The sequence below is a fragment of the Pteropus vampyrus genome, unplaced genomic scaffold (assembly GCF_000151845.1).
Source record: "Pteropus vampyrus isolate Shadow unplaced genomic scaffold, Pvam_2.0 Scaffold62, whole genome shotgun sequence".
Lineage (NCBI taxonomy): Eukaryota > Metazoa > Chordata > Mammalia > Chiroptera > Pteropodidae > Pteropus > Pteropus vampyrus.
Genome location: NW_011888843.1, coordinates 6,766,137 through 6,790,686, shown reverse-complemented (window position 1 = coordinate 6,790,686; position 24,550 = coordinate 6,766,137). Strand labels below are relative to the sequence as shown.

At 37.5% G+C, this 24,550-nt stretch overlaps 1 protein-coding gene across 14 annotated transcripts in view; it reads right to left on the bottom strand.

Annotated features, from left to right (window-relative positions):
* TCF4 (transcription factor 4) overlaps positions 1 to 24,550 on the bottom strand; it is a 340,304-nt gene that overhangs the window by 17,768 nt on the left and 297,986 nt on the right. For 9 of the 14 annotated variants that reach the window (XM_023531161.1, XM_023531162.1, XM_011361117.2 and 6 more), the window contains 4 exons: positions 17,596 to 17,663; positions 16,353 to 16,431; positions 13,832 to 13,908; positions 10,976 to 11,179 (listed from right to left, as the gene is read on the bottom strand). In XM_023531161.1, the coding sequence (XP_023386929.1) occupies positions 10,976 to 11,179; positions 13,832 to 13,908; positions 16,353 to 16,431; positions 17,596 to 17,663 (428 nt within the window). The remainder of the gene's footprint in view (positions 1 to 10,975; positions 11,180 to 13,831; positions 13,909 to 16,352; positions 16,432 to 17,595; positions 17,664 to 24,550) is intronic. The other 5 variants (XM_023531165.1, XM_011361116.2, XM_011361119.2 and 2 more) reach the window with 1 other exon arrangement.

Sequence of the window (24,550 nt, the reverse complement as noted above, 5' to 3'; positions counted from 1 at the left end):
CCTCAACGGCTTTGCTACAAAGTGAATAACATACGGCATTTGGACACAAATGGTACCTCACTGTATGTGTGTATTATTGGCCCAAATGATTCACTCTTATTTAACTGCAATGAAGTCTTTCATCTTCTAATAATAGTTTCCATATGACCAGTGGCTCTGCTATAAAGAAGATCAAAAGCGAAAGAAAGGATTTAATAAAAGAAAATGACATTAAGAGTAGCATTAAATCAGAGAAAAAATACCAATAGCCAACTCTCTCTTTTTCTTTAAGAATAAAGCTACCAAGCAGCTTCTCCAATATGTCACGAGAAGGCATTTTACAAGCAGTAGGTAGGTACAAAATCCATTTGTGTATGCCTTAGAGTGGCAAAGATGAAGTTAGGGGGAAGTGGGGAAGAAAGCCCCATTTAGAGGCAGGCTCGAGAACAGGTAACAGACCAAACAGCTAGTTTCACAGTCTAAAAGAGTACAAAGAAATGTGTCAATGGCAGACATCTACCCATTTCTGTCCTTTGCTGTTCTATTTAATGGAGATAGATTTTTTGGTGATCTAGAGTTTCTCAGAGAATCATAACATTGCTCAACTTGAGTACACGAGTTCTGAGAAAGGAAGTTTTTTTTGGCAATGCACAGTGACTTGATATAAAGAGCCAACTTCCCAAACAAATCTTCTTCTAGTTCTTTAAAAAAAAAAAAAAAAAACTACAATGTTAATCTCTATTCCCGACTGGATAAACAGCTGCTAATAACCTCCAGCTCCCCGGGGAGGAGGCTGTTTCCTTTCATCTCCAGACTGGTGGATATCTGACGTGCACTGGACTTTAGTGATTCCACATGTTTCCTATTTTGCCTTTTTCAAAACTGCTCCGGCACTGGTCTTGCCAATTCAGGTTTCTTTTCTTCCTTTCCTTTAGATGGCATCCATAAACTCAGAGGACATAACTGGGTTATGGTACTACTTATTTGAAATTGTAGTTCTTTCGCTGTTGGTGTATTTAAAGAGGAAAGAGGAAATTCAAGCACTTATAATATCTACAGGAAGCTAAAGCCTTAGACTTTTGTATTTGAAGCCTTGTGAGGGAAATGACCATTTTGGTTTCTTTCATACTGAACTAATTATTTACTCAAGGGCTGGCTATGTTCAAGATACTGGACTTCTAAATAGCATCGCTAATGCGATTACTTACGTCTATCTGTTTGCGTCCTAAATAAAGGAGCCAACTTCGACACTTTTTCCTCTAATAGGAAGTACCCTGCAGAAGATTACAGGGCCAGCCAGTCCCCAGAGTCTTTCTCACTTGTTCCTGAGCACCTGCTTTACTGGTGACCTCAGTTCTACACCTCAAGATTCAGACATTTCGCAAAACAGCTTTTTAAACAAAAACCAGCTGTTTCCCATCTAGACTACAGGGAGAAATTTTGGGCAGCTTACAGAAACATTACCCAGAGACTACCATTCTCCAATAACTTTCACACACTTTCAGCTCCAAATGAGACCCATCCGTGTGCAGAAGCTGGGGAGAAGGCAAATGTGAAATTAAAATGTGGAAACTCAATACTTTGGTTTTTGACAATATGTCCAATTATCTGCTTGAAAATAAACGTGGCTATTGTATCAGGATAATGCTTCCCCAAAGATGTCATTTAACTAATATTGGACAGATCTTGTGGTTAAACTCAACTTTAGAGTTTAAGACAATTTATGGATATAGAGGAAGCTATAATTATGCACAACTGTGAATGCCAACCAATTAGGTAGAATCTTCACATTTCAGAAATGTAGTTAAAGCTTTTTTTTTTTTTAGGTTTTCACTCCTAAATCTGCTTCGCTTCAACCCTCTTCTTATTTTGCACCCATTTTACATTTCTGTTTTCTAAGCAATTAAGATACTTTTGATTTGAAAAATTTATAGCCACAATAAAAGTTAAAATAACACGATGGCCACAGATTTTGAAAAAAAATATAAAATGGCCAAGGCCTAGTCTTGGCTTTTAAACAGTGCCAAGTTGCTCCAGTATTTTCTGTTTTGGTATGAATGACATAACTGAATTACTTCATGAGCTGCTACTTTAATTCCTAAGGGTGGAAAATTCCATGAGTTAATTTAATTTGGATGTAAAAAAATATACACGAAAACTCGCTCTTCCTGTGGACTCTCATGTGAAATATTTGAGCCAATTGCTGTGCTTCGAGGAGGGGCTTTTTACCCAGGGCAGGCCTGGTTGGGCACTGCCAGGGCTGGCACCACCTGGTGATTTTCTCACCTCCATTTGGGCACATGAGATCCTCTATTTTCTGCATTTTTAAAATCATGTGTTTACTCTATGGCTCTGTAATGACCTGTCTAGCCTGTCTCTAATGGTCGAAATCCTACAGAGTCTCTAATATGAACTCGATGACCCCTTCTGCAAAAAGCTTTTCCTAGCTGTCCCCTAAGGCTGGACAATGTTTACCCTTCTCTGAATTGCTTCTTAAGTCACTTAATAATTCTGTTTTGCATTATAGTTAGGCACATGCTTGAGTTCCACTCTCCCAGAGTCACAGGGCTGCAGGATCAGAGACATTTAGGTATCCCCTACAGGATCTGGAGCACAGGATGAGTGAACGAACATTTATATATTTTCTAATATATCCAATGTATATCCCTACTCTTACCCCCAAATCTTCTTTCTCGAGAAAAGGGTAATATTATTTTTAATGCAAAGGTTGTGCCTTTTCGAAATTATAGACAGTTTAGCATTGTGTCCTTGTTCCCAATAAAGGTTCAATAAAAAATATAATGGTGACCGTGTCATTACAAGGTCTATTTGCTTTTTCCCTCTATTATTTAAGAAGAAAGCAAAGTCAAAATATGATGAGGTTATAGAATCTGTTTTAAATATGTTTTTATATTTTAAAAGTGGAGAAAACATGTTTTTGTTTTTATTTAAAGTTCATAATGCCAGGATGCTAAACACATATTTTAGGGGAAAAAAATGAAGAAACGAGGCTTGGTTTGTCCTAGAAGCATGGAGAAAGAGTGTCCTTTAGGTTTCATGGTCCAGTGTAGACTGACTGTCTTGTTTTTAGGTCATAGGGGCTGAATTTGAGTAAAATAGGTATTGGGGGAAAAAGAAGGAGATATACCTAATTTGGACCCACTGCTGTGGGATCTGGGCATGCATTATGCCCCAACCGCTTGTCTTAAGGGTTGCTACTGGAGTGAAAATGGTAGCATTGCTATGGGTGTATTCGAAAGCTCTTGACTTTTGTCTGAATTGATATATAAATATCAGATGGTGAGCTCAAGAATTCTGTGGTAACTAATCCATGGTTAAGAGGACTTCTTTGAGTTAGTAAAGACAAACACTATATGTTCTCGGTTACATATACAGTCTAAGAACCAACAAACTCAAAGAAATAAAAGAGTAGCATGGTGGTTGTTGGGAACTGGGAAAAGGTGGGAGAAATGAAGAGATGTTGGTTAAAGGGTACAAATTTCCAGTTATAAGATGAATAAGTTCTGAGGACCTAATGTACAACACAGTGATAGTAATTAACATAGAAAAAAGTAATTATGTGAAAGAATGGAGGCATCGACTAAACTTATCGGTAATCATTTTGCAATATATGCGTGCATCAAATCATCTCATTGGACACCTTAACCTTATATATGTTAAATGTTAATACTATCTCAATAAAGCTGGGGAAATTTTTTTTTACTAAAACAAAGAATTTCTTTAAATCTTTTTATTTCTGTTCTTTTTTCTCTTTATGTTTTCTTAAAATAAAGTGCCATATCATATAGCTAAAGACTACACTGAAGACGCTAATCTGCTCTCAGAAACATTCAATAATTGTGGAGATTAGGAGAAACGGTGGAAATTAGAGGTAGGCAAATATCTTAATTAAAAAAAAAAAAAGACCTAGTAGCTTTAGAAAGATGAGCTTGATGACTAAGATCTTGGGTGAAAGTTTGTAACAGGCTATTTAAAGGGCAGTTTCGAAGCGCTCTGAAATACAGGCAATAACCTCTCGAACTCAGTTTGCTTCTACCAAGAACACGACTTTCTGGACAAACCTCATTTGCTCATTCATGAGAATGCTGCATGCCCGATGTCTTGTGATAATGCTATGGACAAAGTGATAAAAGGCACATTGCATCAGATGAAAATCAGGTGAACATAAGTGGTTGAAATATTAAGCCCAAAGAGCAGGGGATGATGTGAGCATAGAAAGAACTTCTATTGTACTGAACCTCGGGCTTTTTGCTTTATGTTCTCCCTGGTCAACATTTTTATTTATGGCTTTGATGTGGGCATCAATGGCACACATCAAATTTGCCAACAACAGAGCTGGAAGAATATGTGACTGAATGAGGAGGGCCTCAAGAAGATCTTTAGACTGGAAGTAGATCGAAGGCTGAGGTATGAAATTTAAAGGTGTTGTGTTAACTTTTGTGCTGGTACAATGAAAAGTATACAAGGATAGTTAAGAGCGTGTAGCTTATGAATTTCAATTGATTACAAGTTCAAAATTTGTCAGCAGGATGACAAAAAATAGCTAATAGGATCTTGGTAGGTGGCCTTAAAGACTATATATAGTATATTGAATGGGTCTGGTGATAGATCCATCCTAGGGTAACCTGGTAATTCCTTGAGCAGTGTGTTCAGTTTGAAATTCTACACGCCTAAAGATCCTAGAAAAAAAAAATATATATATATATATATTTTTATATATTAGGGAGGATGCACTGGAAAATCACAACGTCAAAACTTTTTAATAGACTACTGAAAGATATAAATGTCTAGCCTAGAGAAAAAAGTACTGAATAGACTGTCTTCAAATAACTAAAAAATTTTCAAATATTTGTTGGGTTGACTTAGGGGTAACTCTGGGCAGAAAATGAGGACTGCGCAGAGAAGTAAATTTGGGCTGGCCATGAGGAAGAATCTTCTAACGTTTGATGGAAATGGGCTTTGTGGTCATTTTGAACTGGTCACCCTTGAAGGAAGGAGGCTGATATAGACTGGCTGACCACTTGGAAGGGGCGATGTAGATAGAGATGACTTCTCAGGTCTCTGAGATTCTATGGTAATGACTGCTTAGAAATGGAATTTTGTGGCCTCAAAATCCATGAAAACACAAGAGTGAAAATAATGGAGCCTCTACAGATCATAGCTTTGTTGAAGAGTTCTGCATAGAAACAAGATTTTCTGACTTCTGCCACTCCTATGACTACAGACCAGTAAGCGCTACCCAAGAAATCACACCTCTGCCCATTACCCTCTGTCATTGCTAAGTATGACTGGTGGAACTAAACAGCAACATGTGGCAGGGAGCCAAAGGGCACATGAAGAGTTTTCTTGGGTTTCATGAGTTAAGTACGAGTAACAGAACGGTTTGTAATACCAGCCACAGTTTTGAAATTGCTATGGTATTAGGTTAGAGAGGAAGTTTGCTGCAGTAGTGTGGTATTTAGTACAAAGAGTGCTGGTCTCATTGCTTGCTCATCTGGTTTTTAATCCCAGCTTGGCCACTAACTATGGAGGATCCATGCTAGGGTCACTTCTCTTTTCTGGGCCTCAGTCTTTGGCCATAAAATAAGGGCCATAGGTTCACGGACTTCTGGGTGCTTTTATAATCTAAAATTCAGTGGTCTTAAATCTCAAGAATTATGAAAGCAAAACTAATTTAAATTGTTCATCCTCTGAGGCCCAAGATAAAAAAAGTTCTCCCGTGTTTAATGTCAGTTAAATACAAAGCTGCTTCTTCATCTAATGAATGTTCTTCTGATAAATTCTTTTAAATCCAAAGTCAAACTAAAAATGCTATTGATAAGAGAGAAACTGGGCTAAGATTGGTGTCTATCAGTGGTTTCTGAAGCGTGCCACACTCCACTAGTAAGTGGATGCTGCAGAGAACAGGTGTGGGTGTGAGTTCACAGGGCTCCTCCGCCCCTAAGTCAACTAGAGCAACTAGATCCTTAGGCAATCACTACTCCTCCACCAAGGGACAATGTGATCCTTCGCTCTCGGATAACAGAGCTGGGGCCGCCCTCCCTTATGGAGCTGACTATATTGCTGCAGCAACTTGTTTTTAAGTGCGTCCTTTCTTACTAGACTGTGAACCCCTTGAGAGCAGAGACCACTTCTTAGCATAGAGCCCGGCATTTGGTTACCATTTGATAAATGGTTTTGAAATGAGTAAACAGACTTTAAGCAAAAAGGATCCGGGAACCACACTAATATTATGTATTAATAGTATAGGAGCTTTTTAGCTAAACGATCCTATTGTTGCTGGCTTTCCTGACAAGTAATTAGAAGCACATACAGTCACATGAAGACATTTTTGATATGGGTTTTGTTCTTATTCAGTTAAAAGAGGAGATTAGGTCATCTGCAAGGCTATCTTTCAGGTCTCATCCGTGGACCTGAATACTGAATGAATAATGAAGACAATTATATTTGGAAAATTGCCATTTCAATAATTTATAAAAAATCTAATGATTCGATATCAGGATTAGCCATGGAGATATATCAGAGGCACCGAGGAGATTATATCTGGGTAAGAGTTTCTGACAAGGTTAGTAATAAACCCAGCTGTTTTCTTATTCTCCCACATTCAGAGGTTTCTGATCTGATTCTATTAGAAAAGTGGGTGGTTATAGTAGGAAAGAAAAATTAAAATTTATTACTTTAAGGACCCTAGGAAGGAGAGTTCATACCTCTTGCCACTTTGCACAGGTATGTGGATTTAAGAATAAGTGTTTACACAATGTGGATTTTAATCGAAATGCTGCCACACTGGAGGAAAAGTTCTTTACCTTTGAGTAGAGAGCTGCTCTGGGAACTTCGCCATGAGATACCTGGACTCTTCTTTCATCATAAACGTTTACCAGGATTTGAAAATCACAGGCTCTTATCACCTAAAATTAATTCTTAAAACACATACCTACAGACAATCTCTGGGGAGTACTCCTGGTAGTAAAAAAAGGACATGAGGTTTGGAGTCAACGTATCTGAGTTTAAATCCAGCTTTGTGACTTGAGACGGCTCAAACTTTCTACGGCTCATTTGAGCCTGAGACATAAAACGTACACCATTATCATCCTCACTGGGCTCTTGTGAAGACTGCATGACATAACATACAACGCACCTAGCAGTGGGGCTGGCAACTTGTCAGGCACACAGAAAATATGTTTCCTTTCTTCCCTTTTAACTGATTATTTACTGGGACAGAAACAAAATGAAACACGTGGAACTCAAGGAATTTACGACATAGTTGGTAGGGCAAAAGTGTTACCTACGAAAGATACATAGCTATGCATAACTAGGAAAGATGAATATCTAGCCAATAGTATGATTCACAGTGCTATGAGCGTAGAAAGAAAATGACTATCACAGGTGGAGGTAGCAAGGGAAGGCTTCTTGGAAGAGGCAGAATTTGAGTCAGAACTTTGAGAATCGGTGAGATGAGATGAACAGAGAGAAGTGGGTATGGCAGGCCAATCCAGATAGCTATAGAAGTATCTAGTTAGAACATCAAAGAGAAATTCTGATAATGTGCTCAGACTGGTATTGCTGGAAAAGTTTTTGCATATTGGAATGGCTAAACATAAGGCTTTTGGTAAATGGTAATGGGACTTTATAAGCTAGGCTAGGAATTGGTCTTTATCTTGTAGATAATGAAAAGCTGGTGAAGGTTTTTGCACAAAAGAGCATGGCCAAATAATATCATTTAGAAAGCCCACAAGTATACAACATTCATTCTAGTGTTATGAGCCATGCTGCTGTGAAAAAAATCCCTTTCATTATACTAATACTTAGTGAATCACTGAAGACCTACTTCAGAACTCCAAGGAAAACATTTTATGAATCAAAAGCTAAGTACAATATGTTAGCAATTAAATGAGATAACATAATAGCTGAGGCAGAACCACGGTTTTTCCCCCACCACGATTTCAAGCTGCTGCAGAATGAAATGCTTATATCATCTTCCAAGTTATCAAGCCATTTTGTTTTGATTTTTGGAAGGCGGGGAGAGAGGAAACGAGAAGAGGATTGAAGGTCAAGGGGATTCAGAGCTGTCTATTCCTTAATCAGAAGGAATTATTAAGCGGGGTTATAAAGCAGATTTGCTCAGAACACAGCCTGCCCCGGGATGGGTGTAAAGTTACTGTACAACATGCTTCTCCTCCAGAACAAGCGAAGGTGTGTAGTTGGGAAAGAAACTCCCAGCAGCGCTGGCTGGGCCACAGTTTCCGGTGCATACCTCCCACTGCTACTTTACTTACTGCAGCTGGCCTAAGTTTTATAGCCTGTTTCATGTATTAAAATTCAAATGTGGAAAACATTACCAGCATCCTCCTTGAATTTTTTTTGTTGTTGTTGGGGGGCGTGTGTGTGTTTTTCCCTCTTCCCCTTCAACTTCCTTTTTATTGTGGAATGTATCAAATGGTCAAAGGCTAACTTCAGACTGACTAAATTCAAAAACTATTTCCTTTGTTCTTATGTTTTTGTTTGAAAATTCATACCAGTTTTCACAAGGAAAGAAATGACAATCCCATCTCGTTCACACACGTTATAGAGTTTCAGGCTGAGGAGCTTGGATTCTGGGGGCATACTGAAAATTTTCGAGAAGGAGAGAGACTGCAAAACCTTACTTGGTTTAAAGGGCAGCAGGTTGTTGCCATGTCACATATTTGGAGTTGCTCTACTGTCTGGCTGGTTCTGTGGCCATCCTTGATGGAATTATAAATGTCTTCAGAGGAGTGGGTAAGAAATTTTCCTCATCAGCGAAACCAGCAGCTTCATTGCTTCGGCATAGTTTTTTTTTGTTTTTTGTTTTTTTCCAAAATAAAATCAAAGACACTTCTGTGTAATATTGCCGATCATTTCCCTTCTTTCTATTGCTCTATTCCATTCTATCTTTCCCCTCTACCTGCGTCCATCCAACTTCCCATCTCCAAAGATGTATCTAGTATCCTCTTCCTATTCCACCTCTGAATCAGACTCAAAGAGGGGGCAATTCAAAGGTCAAATAGTTCCAAACAGCATCTATGTATAGTTTATTATTTTAAAGAACCACTTAACCTACATCTGGTATTTAAGAGCAAACTTAACATATTTATGGAAAAAGCTGGCTCTGAACAATGCCCTGGGTGCATGTTGCATCCGTTTAACATATGCAAAACGAACACAGCTACAAAAATTAAACTATTTTTCTCTTGATTGAGAGCAGATATACAGAAATGGTTATAAGTCACAGATCTGGCTTTTAATAAAGCCAGATTTCTTAATTAAAAGCAGTATTGTTTAAACATCGCAGTTAAAAAAAAAGAGCTGTACAAACTAAAATCTCATATTATATGCATCCCAAGTGTATTTAACACATTACCTGAGGCCAAGCTAAATTAAAATCTAGATTTTCCTTTTGTTAACTCTTAGCAACTGCCATGAATAGACAAACAATTTCTACTCAGTGATGAATTTTTAGGGTAGAGGTCAAAGAAAAGCAAGCAAGAAAAAAAAAAAAGATTTAGCTTTGGCATTCAAGAACATCTTTCCGTGTTTTAGAAGTGAGTTCATTGCTTCTATTTATAAATCAGTATTTTTGGTTTCAAATTGGTTGCAGGTCTCTATAATATGCCACTCAGGATGGTACTCTTACTCTTTTATTAAGAGAAATTGAAAAGAGGGCAGAAGAATACTATTAAGCACAGAGCCTCGGAATAACCTGTAGTTATTTTTCATTCTTCTTTTGGAAAAATTGTTAAACAAGAGACTTTTTAGTGATAACGGAAAACAGACCTTCTCCAAACAACTTTTTAAGAGTCCATAAGGTACAAACAGCACACTAAGGTGTTTGCTGATCAGGCAAAAGTTTGTAAGGAGCAGAATTACACAGAATTACTAGTAACATTAAATTCTCCACCCATTCAGTCACCTTATTAAAGTCATCACTTAATATTTTGTTAGGAAGATTCTTTTGAGTCTTCATAACCACCCCCAAAAAGGATGCACTCTTAAATTCTTAGCAAAAGTAAGGGGCAAAATTGAAATTCTAATTGTAACATGGACAAATCTGCTTAATATTATTCAGATAAGGATTTATGAATACGTAGCAGTAAAACTGTATTTTAATGACATGGTCCTATACCACACATTTAGACAGAGAAACACATCATATATTTCCACCTCCCATATTCAGAATCAGAAGTCATTGATTTAGTTTCCTTAATTAAAAAAAAAAAAAATACAACCTATTCACATCTGAAATGCTGGCAATGTAACATGAACGTAAGTTGGGTCCTTCAACCAAAGTCACCAAGATGAAGAATTTAAACACCAGCAATGACCCAGCAATGCTCTCCCAGTTATGTACTTAAGTGAAATGAAAACCTGTGTCCACACTAAAACTTGGACAAGAATGTTCATAGGACCATTATTCATAAAAGCCAAAGAGTAGAAATAACCCAAATATCCATCACCCGATTAATAGGTAAATATAATGGTTATCTATATAACAGCCTATTGTTTATCAATAAAAATGAATGACACTTTGATATATGATAAAACATGCATAAACTGTGAAAATATTGTGCTAAGTAAAAGAAGATAGAAAAAAACCACACCACCACGTAATACACAATTCCACTCAAAGGAAATGTCTAGAACAGGCAAATCTATATAGAGAAAAAGTAGATCAGTAGTTGCTAGGGACTAAAATAATGGCGAGTAACTGCTAATGGCAATGGAGATTTTTTATTTTTTGCTGGGGGAAAAATGTTCTAAAATTAGACTGGTGATGGTTGCATAACCCTGAGAATATACTAAAACAGTGCATTGGAACATTAAATGGGTGAATTGCATGTTAAGAGAATTATATCTCAATAGAGCTGTTTAAAAAAGAAAAAACAGAAGCACTAGTATTTATACTTAAAATTCTAATTCTACACAATAACTTATGGAGCCTACAAATTTCATCACTTACCATGAGTGAATGTCTGTTGGCGGAAAGAAGACCGGTTCCATACCCTGAGCCCAGACCACCCATTGCTCCGTTATGAGACGGTCCAATGATACCATGCATGTCCCCATGGCCACCAGGCATAGCTGTGGACGGGCCCACCGCATGATTCCGGAGAACGTGAATAGCATCATCCAGTCTTTCTAAACGATCTTCAATTCGGCTTTGCTGTCGGTTAATAAATGACGAGAAATTTGATTGATTTTGAAATGCGTGCATAGGTTCGATAAGTAAAACCTGAGTTGACACAAACCACACTTTGAGTTTCTAAATATGTTTCCAATAAAGTTTATTTCCTTAAATGATAATAAAAGTAGTGTCCTTCCTAGAAAACTGGTGAAAAATGTTAATGTTATAATTATAGTGTTATTTTTCATAAACAAAAATTTGGTGATTCTTCCAGGACATGATAATATACATATGCTATACTATATTGCGTTAGTTTGCAAGAGAATTTAGATTGACTCTAGAAAAGAAAAATATTTACTGAATTTAAGGAACATTATGACAGACATTGGTTAAAAATTTTTAAAAAATTAACAATGGAAAGGTGACCTATTTATAGTTTCCCAACTAAATAATCTTCTTGAAGGCGTATTTCCTTAATCTCCTCTGTGGCACATGACACAGTGCCAAGTATCAAGTCAGGGACAGGTAAATGCATACAGACTGCAATTTCTTACTGAGTACTTTTGCTTTCTATCTTTTATCGCCAGCTCGTGTGTGTATGTAGAAAAGAATGGGGACTTGAAATGATTACAGAAAAAAAATTACAACGATCTGTCAACTAAACTGGTATGAGATTTCAAGACTCAAGAATCACAAACTTTTAAGTTAAAGTTCACCGACGGCTCCTAATTGATGTTAAATTCCTTACTATAGTATAGAATTCACTACCTTACACAATTAAATTACACAGTTAAAGATCCACTGACCTTTTTCTTCCATCTCAGCCATTTGGATCCTAGTTTTACGCAACTAGATAAGGCCTATATTATAGTTTTTGGTGAAGAAAAAGGACATGTAGATGCAAATTCATTTTTTCAGTGTGATCAATAATGATAGCAAATAAACCTCTGCATACTACTCTCAAGGTTAACATATACCATCCCATTGGGTCGTCTTATTATGTGTGTTAAGGAAAGCAGGAAAGACATTATGATCCTTTCCATATAAACGTGCAAATGAGGCTCAAAGAAATTAAATGAATGAATTACTTAGCATTACGATGCCAGGAAGTGGTAAAATCTGGGTTGAAATCTAAGTCTTCTGACTTCAAATCTAATGCCTCTTTGTGCTAGATCATGCTACAATCCGCTTTGATTTCCAATGGGCTGTGCAAACAGATGCACTGACTCTACTGTATGAGAAAAAACAATTTCTGATTATTCTATACTGACAGGAAGAATGTGTGTCTAATATAGTCAGTCTGTGGTACAGAGCATTCCGAGTTGGTGGGCTCTGGCTGTTAAGAGACCTCCCTTAAACTCCTAGCTTGGGTACTAATGTGACCTTGGAATAGTTACTAACTTTTTTGAATCTATACTTCTTAATTTATAAACATGGAAATGAATATATACACTTCTGAATGTAAATGTAAGCATGAAAAGAAATAATACATGTGCCTATGATCCTTTCTGGCTTACAGCTTCCTGGTGGAGACAGCAGTTTCTGCTTTCAAATACCCTCTTGAGTGTTGAGAATTCAAAGAGAACTGAAGGTTTATTTACAACTATAAACCCAATCTTTACAGTTCTACAGTTGGACAAAATCGGTTTTGATAGATGGGTCCCAGGAAATAACTGAAGGAGGTAAGTGCTTAAAACAGCTATGGATTATTTGGATGTAGGGTGCAGGTTAATTGGGCTAAGTAGGTAGTGCATAACATGTTGTCTCGCTCGATGGCTGCCTTTACCTGGAGTGCCTAGCTGCATGATTCACTCACTACGGCAAGGAAGAGAACAACAAGAGGGAAAATACGCCTTTGTATTTTACTTTTTAGAAGGGAAGAAATAAAACCTCGAATGGCTGACAACACAATATTCGATAGATAAATCTACACCTTCTTCCATGTTCCATCTCAAAATACGGGGAAAAAAGGGCAACAATCTGGAAAATGAATACCTCCTTGCTGTTACACTCTTCCCCATTTGATTCATACATAGTCTAGAGACTGCAGAGAGCACTGGGGTTTCCAGCACATTTCCAGTCCCACCATTGTAAGCTGAGGAAGACTGGAGTGTCAGACACTGAATCATCATGTGACTATTTATAATATTAATTAAACCCAAGCAAATTTTCAGCTATTCCCTACTGGAAGAACAGAGATTTATGATTTTACTAGACTACTATGAGAACCAAAGGGAACAAGGAAATAATAGTAGGCTTCTTATTCCAAGGGCAAGAGGAAAACTCCTATAAACCTGTTCTTTTGGAAAGCAGAGCAGAGATACATAGAATCTTCAGGTGTTCCAGCTACGCAGCTTAGTTAGAACTGCAGCGCTCACATCAGCAGAGTTGTTTAATCATGGACAGGGATCTTGCCCCAAGGTGGGAAGTAGGCCTTTACCCTTTCAGGATTTTTAATCTTTTATCTGGTCCTGGATCTTTAGAGCCCAGATAATGTAGTAGTATCTGGGTTACAATATACCAGCAGGAACAAGCATCGTCTAATAACTCTGGCTTTAACCAAACCTGTGGGCTTAACGTCATTTTGAAGTTCCTATTGGTGAAAATAAGAATCTTGGAGCATGAAATAGATGCAAAAAGACAAACAGGGTCTGAAAATGGCCAGAGGGAAGACCAGCAGATTAGACTCACCAAAGAGTGAAGGGGTCCTTCGTAGTTAGGAGATGATGAGGCCTGTCCTCCATTTCTGGACCAAACAGCTGTGCCTGCTGATATTAAAACAGGAATTACAATGAGATCTATGTAATCTTAAAAATAATCTCACCGACATTTTAAACAGTTCTTTTAGAAATAGCAATGCTCATTTCCATTTGGACCATAAAGTAAACACGTGTAAATCCTCCATACAAGAATTTGGGGGCAAGGAAAATATTTTAATGTAAAATATGTAGAATTTACGCAGAGTCAGAATTCTTTCAAGCTTCTTCCTGAAAGGGAACATTTAATAGATTTCGAGTTTTAGCTAGAGCAGTGTTCTTTTGCTAGAAAAGTATCGCTACATCGTCAAGGTACTTCTAGGTGCACAAAGGGAGGCTTCTGTTACACCTTCATGGAGGCCAGTTTGTTAAGCCAAGATTCTCTCACCAATGAAAAATGGCTTTGCTACTTGTTTTTAAAATGGTCCAGAGGAATAAGCCTTCGGAAACTTTTTAAGGAGGTAAGATTAGTTGGCAATGATCCACAAAACCAGAAATCTAAAAACTCAATATAACAATAGTAATAAGTAAGTAGTTTCTTCCAAAGAGAATATTTTTTTTTGATTCACTAAACTTGAAGGTAAAGAAAGATTCATGCTGCAATATTACATGTTTAACCTCCTACTTTTAAATTTAAAATTACACACATTCAGTGTAGAAAAGCTAGAAAATAAATAATTCAAGAAAGGGAAAAAAAAAGCTCTATGATCTCACTGAAATCTCATGCCCCGCCACAGTTAGCACTTTAAAAATTCACTCTTCCTGTCATTTCTGGGTGTGCATATATATGTATTTTTATGCTAAATAAAAATAGAATATTTTGTTCAATTATTTTAGTGACAGAATCTGGTCACCGCCATCAGTGTGAAAATAGCAATCTGTCCCCACGTTTACATCTTTGTAAAGTTCCTTCTTCCTAACATGTGGTCTTCTACGATGAACTACCAGGACCCCAAAAGTAGCCTTGTTTCTGTGTCTCCCACAAAGAGCATACTGCTCAGGTTTAGGGTATTCGGGCTGTTTTCTGGAACGATTTGTGCATCCTAACCTTCCCCTCCCCCGACTGACCTAGAAGTGCAGTGGCAGAATGGTGAGCCCCCTGATTCAGTCCGAGCTCCGATATTGCTGACGTAGCCTCAGCAAGTCATGTACCCTTTCTGGGCCTTGTACACTCGTCTGTAAAATCAGAGCACTAGACTACAATAGTTGTTCTCAAATTTTATTAGACTCCAGAATTTTTTTCTCCAAATTATAAAACAGACGAAATGAGAGCTGTTTTGCTTGAAATGTGAAACTTGGGGTTCTTCCTGCTCGGACCCCCTTATCACTCTTCTCACTGGGCTCGATGCTATCTTGATCCTTCTCTGGCTCTGGACATGGAGGCTTGTGATTATTTTCCAGAGCTTAACGATATGGCACTGAACCAGAAGAGTATAACAATTCTAAACTTCCCTTTCCTGTTCTGTCACGAAAAATGTTTCATTGTGGTTCCGTTATCCTCTTCTATCGTCTCTATTTCTTCCCAGTTTCAATTTTGTCTCTCTGGACATATGGACTTAAAAGTCCCACTACCCTACTCTATTCTGTCACCTCCCTGACCCATGTCAATGGAGGCTTGGAAAAAGCTGATAATAAATCCCACGTAAGCCATGGCCACCACCTCTGACAGCTTTGGCAGTCTGAAACCTCCCATGCAGTCCCAGTATATAATGGGCCATGCAGGGAATAATACAGGGATGGGGACATTAGGCAAGTGACTCCACTATAAATTACAGTAAGGTCAGGTTTTGATGAGGTAGAGATGTGATTTTGTTGTTGTTGTTGTTAGACGCCACCTGTCCTCTTTCCAAAGAGTAGAGACATGCACCAGACAGCGTCCTCTGGAAGCATTTATACCGGAAAGGGAACAAGCCTCTTAAATGGATCTCTGAAAAGTGAAATGCTGTACTAACATAATTCGACAACTTATAATTTTATTATTTAAAGCCACAGGTCATGTAATTTGTTATTTTTAAAGGCAAACATCCTCTTTTACTCCACATGGTTACTTCACGATTTTTATTTACAAAACTGTAGTTGTCCAAATATTCCAAAGGAATGGACTTTAAAGAGGGAATTTGGGAAGTTTAAAATATCTGTGGGAAAGGATCCTTTTGAATAGTCTTTACTTATGACTATATTTACTACCTATTGGAGTATGTTATTCTATTAAGTACCTTCTACAGAGCTAGGAAAAGTTTAAGGACAAAGTTTTCCATTTGCCTATGTATTCTAAAAACATCTAATTTTTAAGAAAACTTTTGGGTATAAATGACTATACTGAGAGACAGGGCAGTCTGTCTCTCCCACTCCTTTCTATCTGTTTGGGAATATTATGTTTTGAGCTCTGAGGAAGAGTGAGGGGACACGGTTTAACCCAGCGGCACTGCGGTGGAGTGCGGGGTAAGGCACAGTACCTGAGAGGGAAGGAGGAGAGCCAACGGGAGTTGAAGGGTTTGATGAAAAGCTGTTGTTGGTGTGATCTGGAGAATAGATCTTAAAACAGTGGGGAGAAAAGAAACAAACCCTCGTTATTAGGAACAATCGACAACCGTGTAAACTACGAAGTGTCAGTGCAATTCATTAAAAAAAAATTACGAGTTACAAAATACATTTAATAATCAACTATACTACTCATAGTCTAAAATGAAAATCTTAACAATTACTTTAATTTTTCAAAATAAGAATTATTTTCATTATCAAGAATCATATAAGATAGTCGGAAAAGAAATGGACTACTGGAGGTCAGCAGACTTTAGTTCTAGTCCTTTCCTTCCCATTTCCTACGTGGCTGTGTGGCTGCGAGCAAGCCACAGAGATACCCACGACTTTCATCCCCCTCCACAAAACACGTCAGACAGTATCATCTCTAAGACTGTTGTCTAACTCCTTCCTCACTGTAAGTAAGGCATTTGATTCCAAGACATAAGAATGCCCAGATTAAATAAAAACTTTTACTTGGTCACGATGCTACCATAAATCAAACTTATTTTATGCTCCCAATGGTAAGGAAAAACCAACTGAGGAGACCAAGTGTCAGAGCAAGAAAATCTCCAATTAGATTCGCAAATGACCACGTTTAGCTTTTGGGGACAACACCAGGTATACTTCCTCAGACAAAAAAGATGTGTCACGTGTTTCACTAGTGAGCATGCAGGAAATGTTCAGTTGTAGCTTCTCGGCAGTGGGCAGGCAAAGCGGAGAAGCTGAGTCTCCAAGTCCCCAAATATGTGACAAATTCTCATGGACCCCAGTTATGGCCTTTTTTTTTAAAAAAATGACTTTTCCAATGTGTTTTAGAATAGCCCCTAGCAAAAGTCAGTCTTAGTTGGCCAATGAGCACTCATATGACCTTAGAGAAAAATAAGAAATCATGATAGAAAATCTATACAGCTAAAGGCCCTGAGAATACCCACAAATCCATTACTGAAGACCACTTAGCACCATTAAGAGGAGACAAGAAGGAAGAGACCAGCCATGCCCTGGAAGCTTCAGAGCTTTCTCCTCAAATTTCCCAATGATCATTATGCAAGAAAGTTAGCATTTCCAAAAATCAAAGCTATTTGCCATTCATTTCCTAAAATTTCAAATGTCCACTTGTGATTAAAGTTCAGCCTTCTACAGTGGTACATGTGAAGTCCAAAGTCAATATTTCCTCACCGAAGCAAGTGCTTTCCCCAGAGCATCTCCGGTCTGGGAGCTGCCTGCTGCCCCGCTTCCTCTATTTGCTGCAAAAACAAAAGGCAGAATATGAAAAACCAGGCAGTGAGAAGTCTAACGATTTTCTATTCCTGGTCCATTTACTCACAATTTAATTGCATTTTTAATGCTAATTACGACACATTAATCTTTAATTAGCATTAATTTGTTTGCTGAGGTAGATGTCAAATATATTCCTGCTACATTTTTTACAGATAAAATATAAACCTGACACCTTGGTTTAAAGACAGTGTTTTAGATGCCGTTACCTTCCCACTTATTACTTATGAGTAGCTGGTGGTGAATGGTAGTTTACTGCTAGGTACGCAGTAGTTTCAGGCCTCTGACGTCCTCAGAGTTTGGCTTTTCTTTATATTTTAGTCGATTAAATTATCCTCACAAATAATGATATATGCAAAAAGAGGTTCTCTCAGTGTTCCCCAGTGAACAAAAATGTTTAAAAAAATCTATAAGAGGCCTGGCTTCCTAGGAAAGAACATGTTTTTAATATTTTAAATAACATACATTTTCCACATATTTAAGTCTGTGTCCACATTTAAAAAATCTGAACAGTTAGGCTACTAAAAGTCAATATGGTCTCCAATTCCAGAGATTAAAAAAAAACAAAAACAGTCTACATAATCATGAAGCTATCTCTATCATCTTAAACGCTGGTATTTTTAGCTACAAAATAAATGAACAAAGAATACTATTAATAAAAAAGATACAGATTCTAGTATATAACTCAAAGCCAGCTCTATTTAGCAAGTATCTTTAGAAGGTAATTTGCCTTTATAAAATGGTACAATTAGTGTTCTTTCGAGGTCTTCAGTATCAATACAATGCCTATGACATTCGGTTAGTTAAATTGATTAAGGCCTTGACAGTAACAAATTGACATAGTATTTAAATAAAACTCATTAAACTCCAGGGGAAGATACTTTTCAATATTTTGTGAAATAAGAAAAAGAACTCTTGAATCCACTGACTAATCCAAGCAAAACTTCATTGCACAATTAATTTTTAAAAATTCCCAGCCTTATCCTTGGCCCAAGAGAGCAGCCCTTCTGGCAAATCTATAAAATGGAGTCATGACTGGATCTCAAGTGGTCAAATTCTCTGCTTCTCTAGGTTATAATTCCACTCTCTTGATCTCTGCTTAGTGTAGTTAAATTATGCTTGTTATCTTTACATATTTACATGTTGGGTACATCAGTTAGACAATTTTTCGGATGTGTGCTTTATTTGGTTAACAAAACCCACACCCATACTCATGTGTTAATTACTAAAACTGAAAGAACACTGGTATGTGATCAAAAGAACAAAATCATCTTCTGACAAAACAAACTTATTCTTGTTCATACTACAAGTTCATATTCACAACTTATCGGTTATCAGTACTAAGGATTATTTGTATAAGGAAATTCTTTGAAAACGAGGGTCTGATATCATACATTGAGGTAGTGGAAAGAACTCACAGATATTAATAGTATTAGAAATATATTTAATATAAGATAAGAGAAATATCTGGTGTGAAAATATTACTGCATTAAGGAGTTTTTTTTTTAAATAAATACAATTCTAAAGAGAAAATAATACAGATTTTAAAAACAGAGAGCATTAACATTTTTCAGCATGTATTACCATGGTACTTGGGAGTAATTATATATATATATATATATATATATATATATATATATTTTTTTTTTTTTCCTAGAAGAAATGTTAACATATATACCTAAAAAGTGAGATTTACTAGTCAAAATAATTTGTGATATCTGCTTGATTAGAAAATAGACTTTTATGAAATGAAAGTTCAGAGTCACACTGGAAAAAATATATTATCTAACAAAGACCTAAAACCCAAATAGGACAAGTTATTGCTTCAATTACAGATAAAGTTGGCTATCGTAGTAGCTTTCAGAAAATTAATTCTTTAATAAGCATTTAAAAAATTTTTTTTGTGAAACCAAATAATTGAAAACTAATAGAACTATTTTAGGAATATTTAAGAAGTAAATTATATATAGCATAAATATCACTTTCTAAGAGGCAAGATATGATAATTATGACTACTTTCTACTTTCGTTCTATACCTTTCTAACTAAACTTTCTGTTAAGTGCCTGTTTTATAAAGGAAGATATTAAAACTCAGGAAGTAGAACAAAAAATAGAATCAATGCCTTACCTCATGTTGCCATGAAAATGATTCAGAAAACTACAAAGGCTACTCATGGAAGCCACTGATAAGAACAGACGATTTTTTACCACGAAGGCATGCTACCTTACAGCAGCTGGAGAGCCAAACCCAAGGGCTTAAATTTCAAAGCAGTTTATTGGGGCCAGTTTGCCCTTTCGCTTGGAATGCCTTTTGTTCTGTTCCAGTAAATGCTGGAGAAGACACATTTTCAAAGTCCTTGAACACGTTAAGCTACATGGGTCCTTCTGTTAAAGAGTTTCTTTTTATTTGGGTGACTGATATGTCAAAGCATATAAATAATCAGAACGTAAATATATTATTAATTCCCAAATGGCATAATTTCTTTTATATTGAGTAATGGGTCATGTTTAATAAAACACACTTCTAATTAAAATTTGTGCTCAGCAAATCCACCTTTTTGGCTTTAATGTAACGGGGCTTGATTATTGCTCGAGGCTCTAATTTTTACCAATCTGTATTATTAGAAATTACCCAAAGGCCCATATAGCAGAAATACAGACAAAAATTATTGCCTTTACCTGGCAAAGACTGAGTCGATTTCTAAAGTTATTTTGCTCTAATCGATTTTTCTTGCTCAAGAAAAAAAATAATCGGTTTCTAAGCAGAGCAGTAACATAAATATGAGTGGAAGATGAGCAGTTGTTAAGAGGAACTGTAATTTTGTAGGAGGATTTGACACTGCCAGCCACCCAAGCATTGTTCAGATGGCTTGAACACAGGTGCTGTTGCTTGCTGGCTAGAAGGAGCAGAGAGAAGGGTTTGGCATCTTTGGCTACGTGTTGGACCACCCTTGGACTCAGTCTCAGCTTCGGGGAAATGGCAATTCCCATCAGAACACACCCTTAACAAAACACCAGGTTGAGTGGTGCCTGGGGATCCACCACTGAAAATCAGAATTTGGAAAATGAGTTACCTCTTTACTGCACAGCCATAACCTCAAGCCTGGGAACATCATGAAGACGTAAAAGGAATAACAAGTGTAATTCATAGTGTAGCTTACTGTTTTCCATTGGTGGTGTTTGTAACGGGGATGCCATGACATTGCTGGATAAAATTCATATACTCTCATACTCTGTGCCTATTCACCACTCAACTGTATTTGGAAACTTGAGATTCTTATGAAAGACAACGTGAATCTTATGTGATTACTCCAATAATAAAATTACTGTGAAACCAAGTCCTCAAGGGGAAATGGACATGTTTCTACCAGAAAAGCCACATACTAAAATGCATCATGTCATAGAAACATGTCATTAGAAGTGAAAGTTGTAAGCCAGATTAATTCATGAACCAGATAGATATTCTAGGGTAATCTTTTGCATATGTTGTATTAAATCAATCTTGGTAGTCTGTTCCTTCAACACTGTTTGGTTTGAGGTTTAAAAATACGGGAAATGCCATGTATAAAAAGCCAAAAGCCAGCCAGTTAAAGACTAATAAACCAATAATAGTTATTACAACCATTATGTTGGTCATATTCTCAGTATCCTCTGAGGAGAAGAAAGGTATGTAGCTCCAACTACATGAGACCACACCTTGGTAAAGTACACAGATGGCATCTCCCAGTGGGGAACTGGGGCACTTGTGTCCTTGAGCAGTCTCAGGGACTTGCTTGTGTTCTGGTAGACAGTCCTCTCAATCGTTTTGACCAGGAAGAGCTTTTGGATATTGCAGATAGGAAGGAAGTATCTGTAGACAGCAAAAGTATATATAGCTACTATCCTCTAGACATTTCTTTCCTCTACAACTGGTATCTAGTAACTTATTACACTTCCTTCTCTGTATGCAAGCTCAGTCACATGCAGAGGCACTGGACTGTATTGCTTTTAAGATATAGCTGGCATCATAACACTGGAAGAGTTTTAAAAATAAAGTTTGAAGGGCTCCGATGATGGTAACTCCTGAAGCCTCCAGACTTAGCTTCTCTTCCTAAGTGGGTGCTACACCAGTTGAGGTATTATGCATCCGTGCTGTCCCCTCATGCATTATATTCATATAACTCTAGGGTGCTTAAAAGACCCTTCCAATTCAGAAATGTCTAATGTAATCTTCAGAGTTTGCTGGCAAGGATTCAGAGAAAAATAGTAGACTATGTACCACAAATAAAATATTTCACTCTACGATTCTTTCAAAACTCCATGGATAAATGTGTCATTTAAAAAAATCCTGTCATTATGATCTGAGCAAGCTTTATCCTTTCTAAGGGTTTCTAAAAATTGGTATTGGACATTAGAGGGGAAAAACAAACAAAAGCCAAGAAACAATGGTTATTCCTCCAAACCAAATGCAACCCATCCAAGACCTCAATGAGCATCTTCCATCTCTGAGATTCAGAGGACAGAACCAGAGGCAAGGGAGCATGGTTCCAGAGAGGTGACCTTCTGATAGTTTCAGAGCCTACACCTTACTCCACATGCATTCTGTTGTTCTATGATCAGTGCAGGGCAACTGCTGATCACCAGGAAGACAAATTATAACATGTAATTGAGAAATGGGACAATGACCTTTTGAACTGCAAAAGAAGCTTCCTAAGACATCAACGCTGTTTATGAAAAGATTGCACTGCCTTGCAACTTTACACCAAGAAAACTTGAAAAATGTGATGTCCATGTGTTAGTGCTTGAACCCCATTCTTACAGCATTAGTATTGCTTACAGTCATTTTCTACAGAATCATGTGTGTAATCTTAAACATGTGTCAGGCTATGTGTTCTCTATTTACCAATTATTTAATTAGCTCTGTTTGTTCTTTGCGATATAGGCAATGTAATATTTCTTTATTTCCTGCATTTCAGAATGAGTGAGTATATGCCAAATATTTTCAAAAGTCTACAGATGTATCCTATTAATCCATACTGTTTGTTAGGGAAGTATCACTAACAGAAGAGAATTCTTCTCTTCTTGTTATACAGACATGCTGCCATCCTGACTTCTACTGCACTCTGAAAATCAAGCCAAAATCTAAGAGAATTAAAATGCAAAGAAACGTGAGCTGTTCAGACACCATGCAATACTAAAGCTGATTATCATACTTAAATTTTCCTCTGCATTTTAACTTAAGGAGGACACATTACTGGAATGTTCTCCTTTAGAGGAATCCTAAGGTAATAGCTATATTTATGTAAGTTAATAAAGATCTGTTCCTCCAAAAAGCTGAGTTACCATGACTACTTATTTCCTAGACCCTCCCTGCTCCTGTGGTCTGTAATGAGTTAAGTCCATCTTTGCTATGTAGTGGAGCCCACTAGTATGTAGAAGTCGCTGTACCCCCACTCTGCCCAGAACAAATGAAGGAGAGTACACATTCTTTTTCATCTACAAGCTAACGATGAGCCAACCACCTTAACTAAAGCAAACTTCATGCTCGGTAAGTCTCGGGGCTATGCTGACCACATCTCATGGAAGACGATTATGCCGTCTCATAATACCTCTTTCTTCCCAGGTCTAGAGCCTCTCTCCCAGGAAGACTCTTTCGCAAATCAAAACAAAAAAAAATTTTTTTTCAAACAGTGCCTAAGTATGTTTTCCTCAACTCTAGCTTTTGTTCCACCTTTATACCTTCCTCAAAAAGAAAATTACTCAAACCACAAGTAGACAGGAAATCTGCCATGTAAGAGGATGAATGACCGGTCACCTTTCTTTATAACTCGACCTCATGACTGCGGAAAGGGGCTTTCCATGCACCAGACCACATTGAAGTGAAATATGCTTTTCTCACTCTTTCAGTTCTGCACTTCTTTCTTTCTTCTTGTTTTTCTAATCTGCTAAATCTGCATTGATAGCTAACAAAACTTCCCTATGTGACCTCTGTCCACAGCCCTCCAAGGTCAAACCGAAGCAACCCATTTGTAGAAACTCTGTTATGAAAAGTTCCAAAAATGGGAACTGTTTCCTAAATTTGCTTCCTAATGAGACATGATAGCAAAGAATTGCTAGATGGCTCATCTCAAGGGTGAAATATATTACTGAATAAGCAGGGAGTGTATTATTTAGGCAGAATTATATTTGTAACATTTCAAAACACATTTCTTTTTCATCAAAAACTCTCCCACATAAGTGATTCATACTACTTCCACAGTTCTATAGACAAAAGAAAATGAAAAAAAAAAAACTACAAATAGCTAAGAGGAATAAGCAGGATTATTCTATCACACATTCTTCTCCCTAACTTATTGTGTGTTCTTATCACACTACCCGCTGGAAGTCATCCTAAGGCCCAGCAAGGTGTGGGTTTGAGCCAGAACCAGAGTAGTGGTGACTGGTGAAGTCTGAGGTTTTAATAAAACCCTGGAGCATCAGGCTTTGTTGCTCATCTGAATTACGGGCAAGATCGTCAGAGGCCAAATTAGAGGAGGGTGCCTGCCTCCTCCCAGCCTGAACTCTTTCTTCCCTGGGCAGCCAGACAGCCTGCCAACTCTTTCTTCCTGGCGAATGTGGTGTCCTTGGGAAAGAACCATAATGGACAGCATGAAAAGTGAGAGGATGATGACAGCTCAGTTCATTTGGCAGCAGCACTCTGCTTGGGCCTTCACTTGCTTAGTATTTTGCTTGATAAAAAGCAGCAAATGACTTCTGGCCCACAGACGCCTAGCCATCTCCTCTCCTGTAGGTGAACAAACACTTCTTCTCCCTGGAAGGACTCCACAAGGCCGCGTTCTTCAGAAGGTGAAGCTCCGCTAGTCATTACTACTCATCC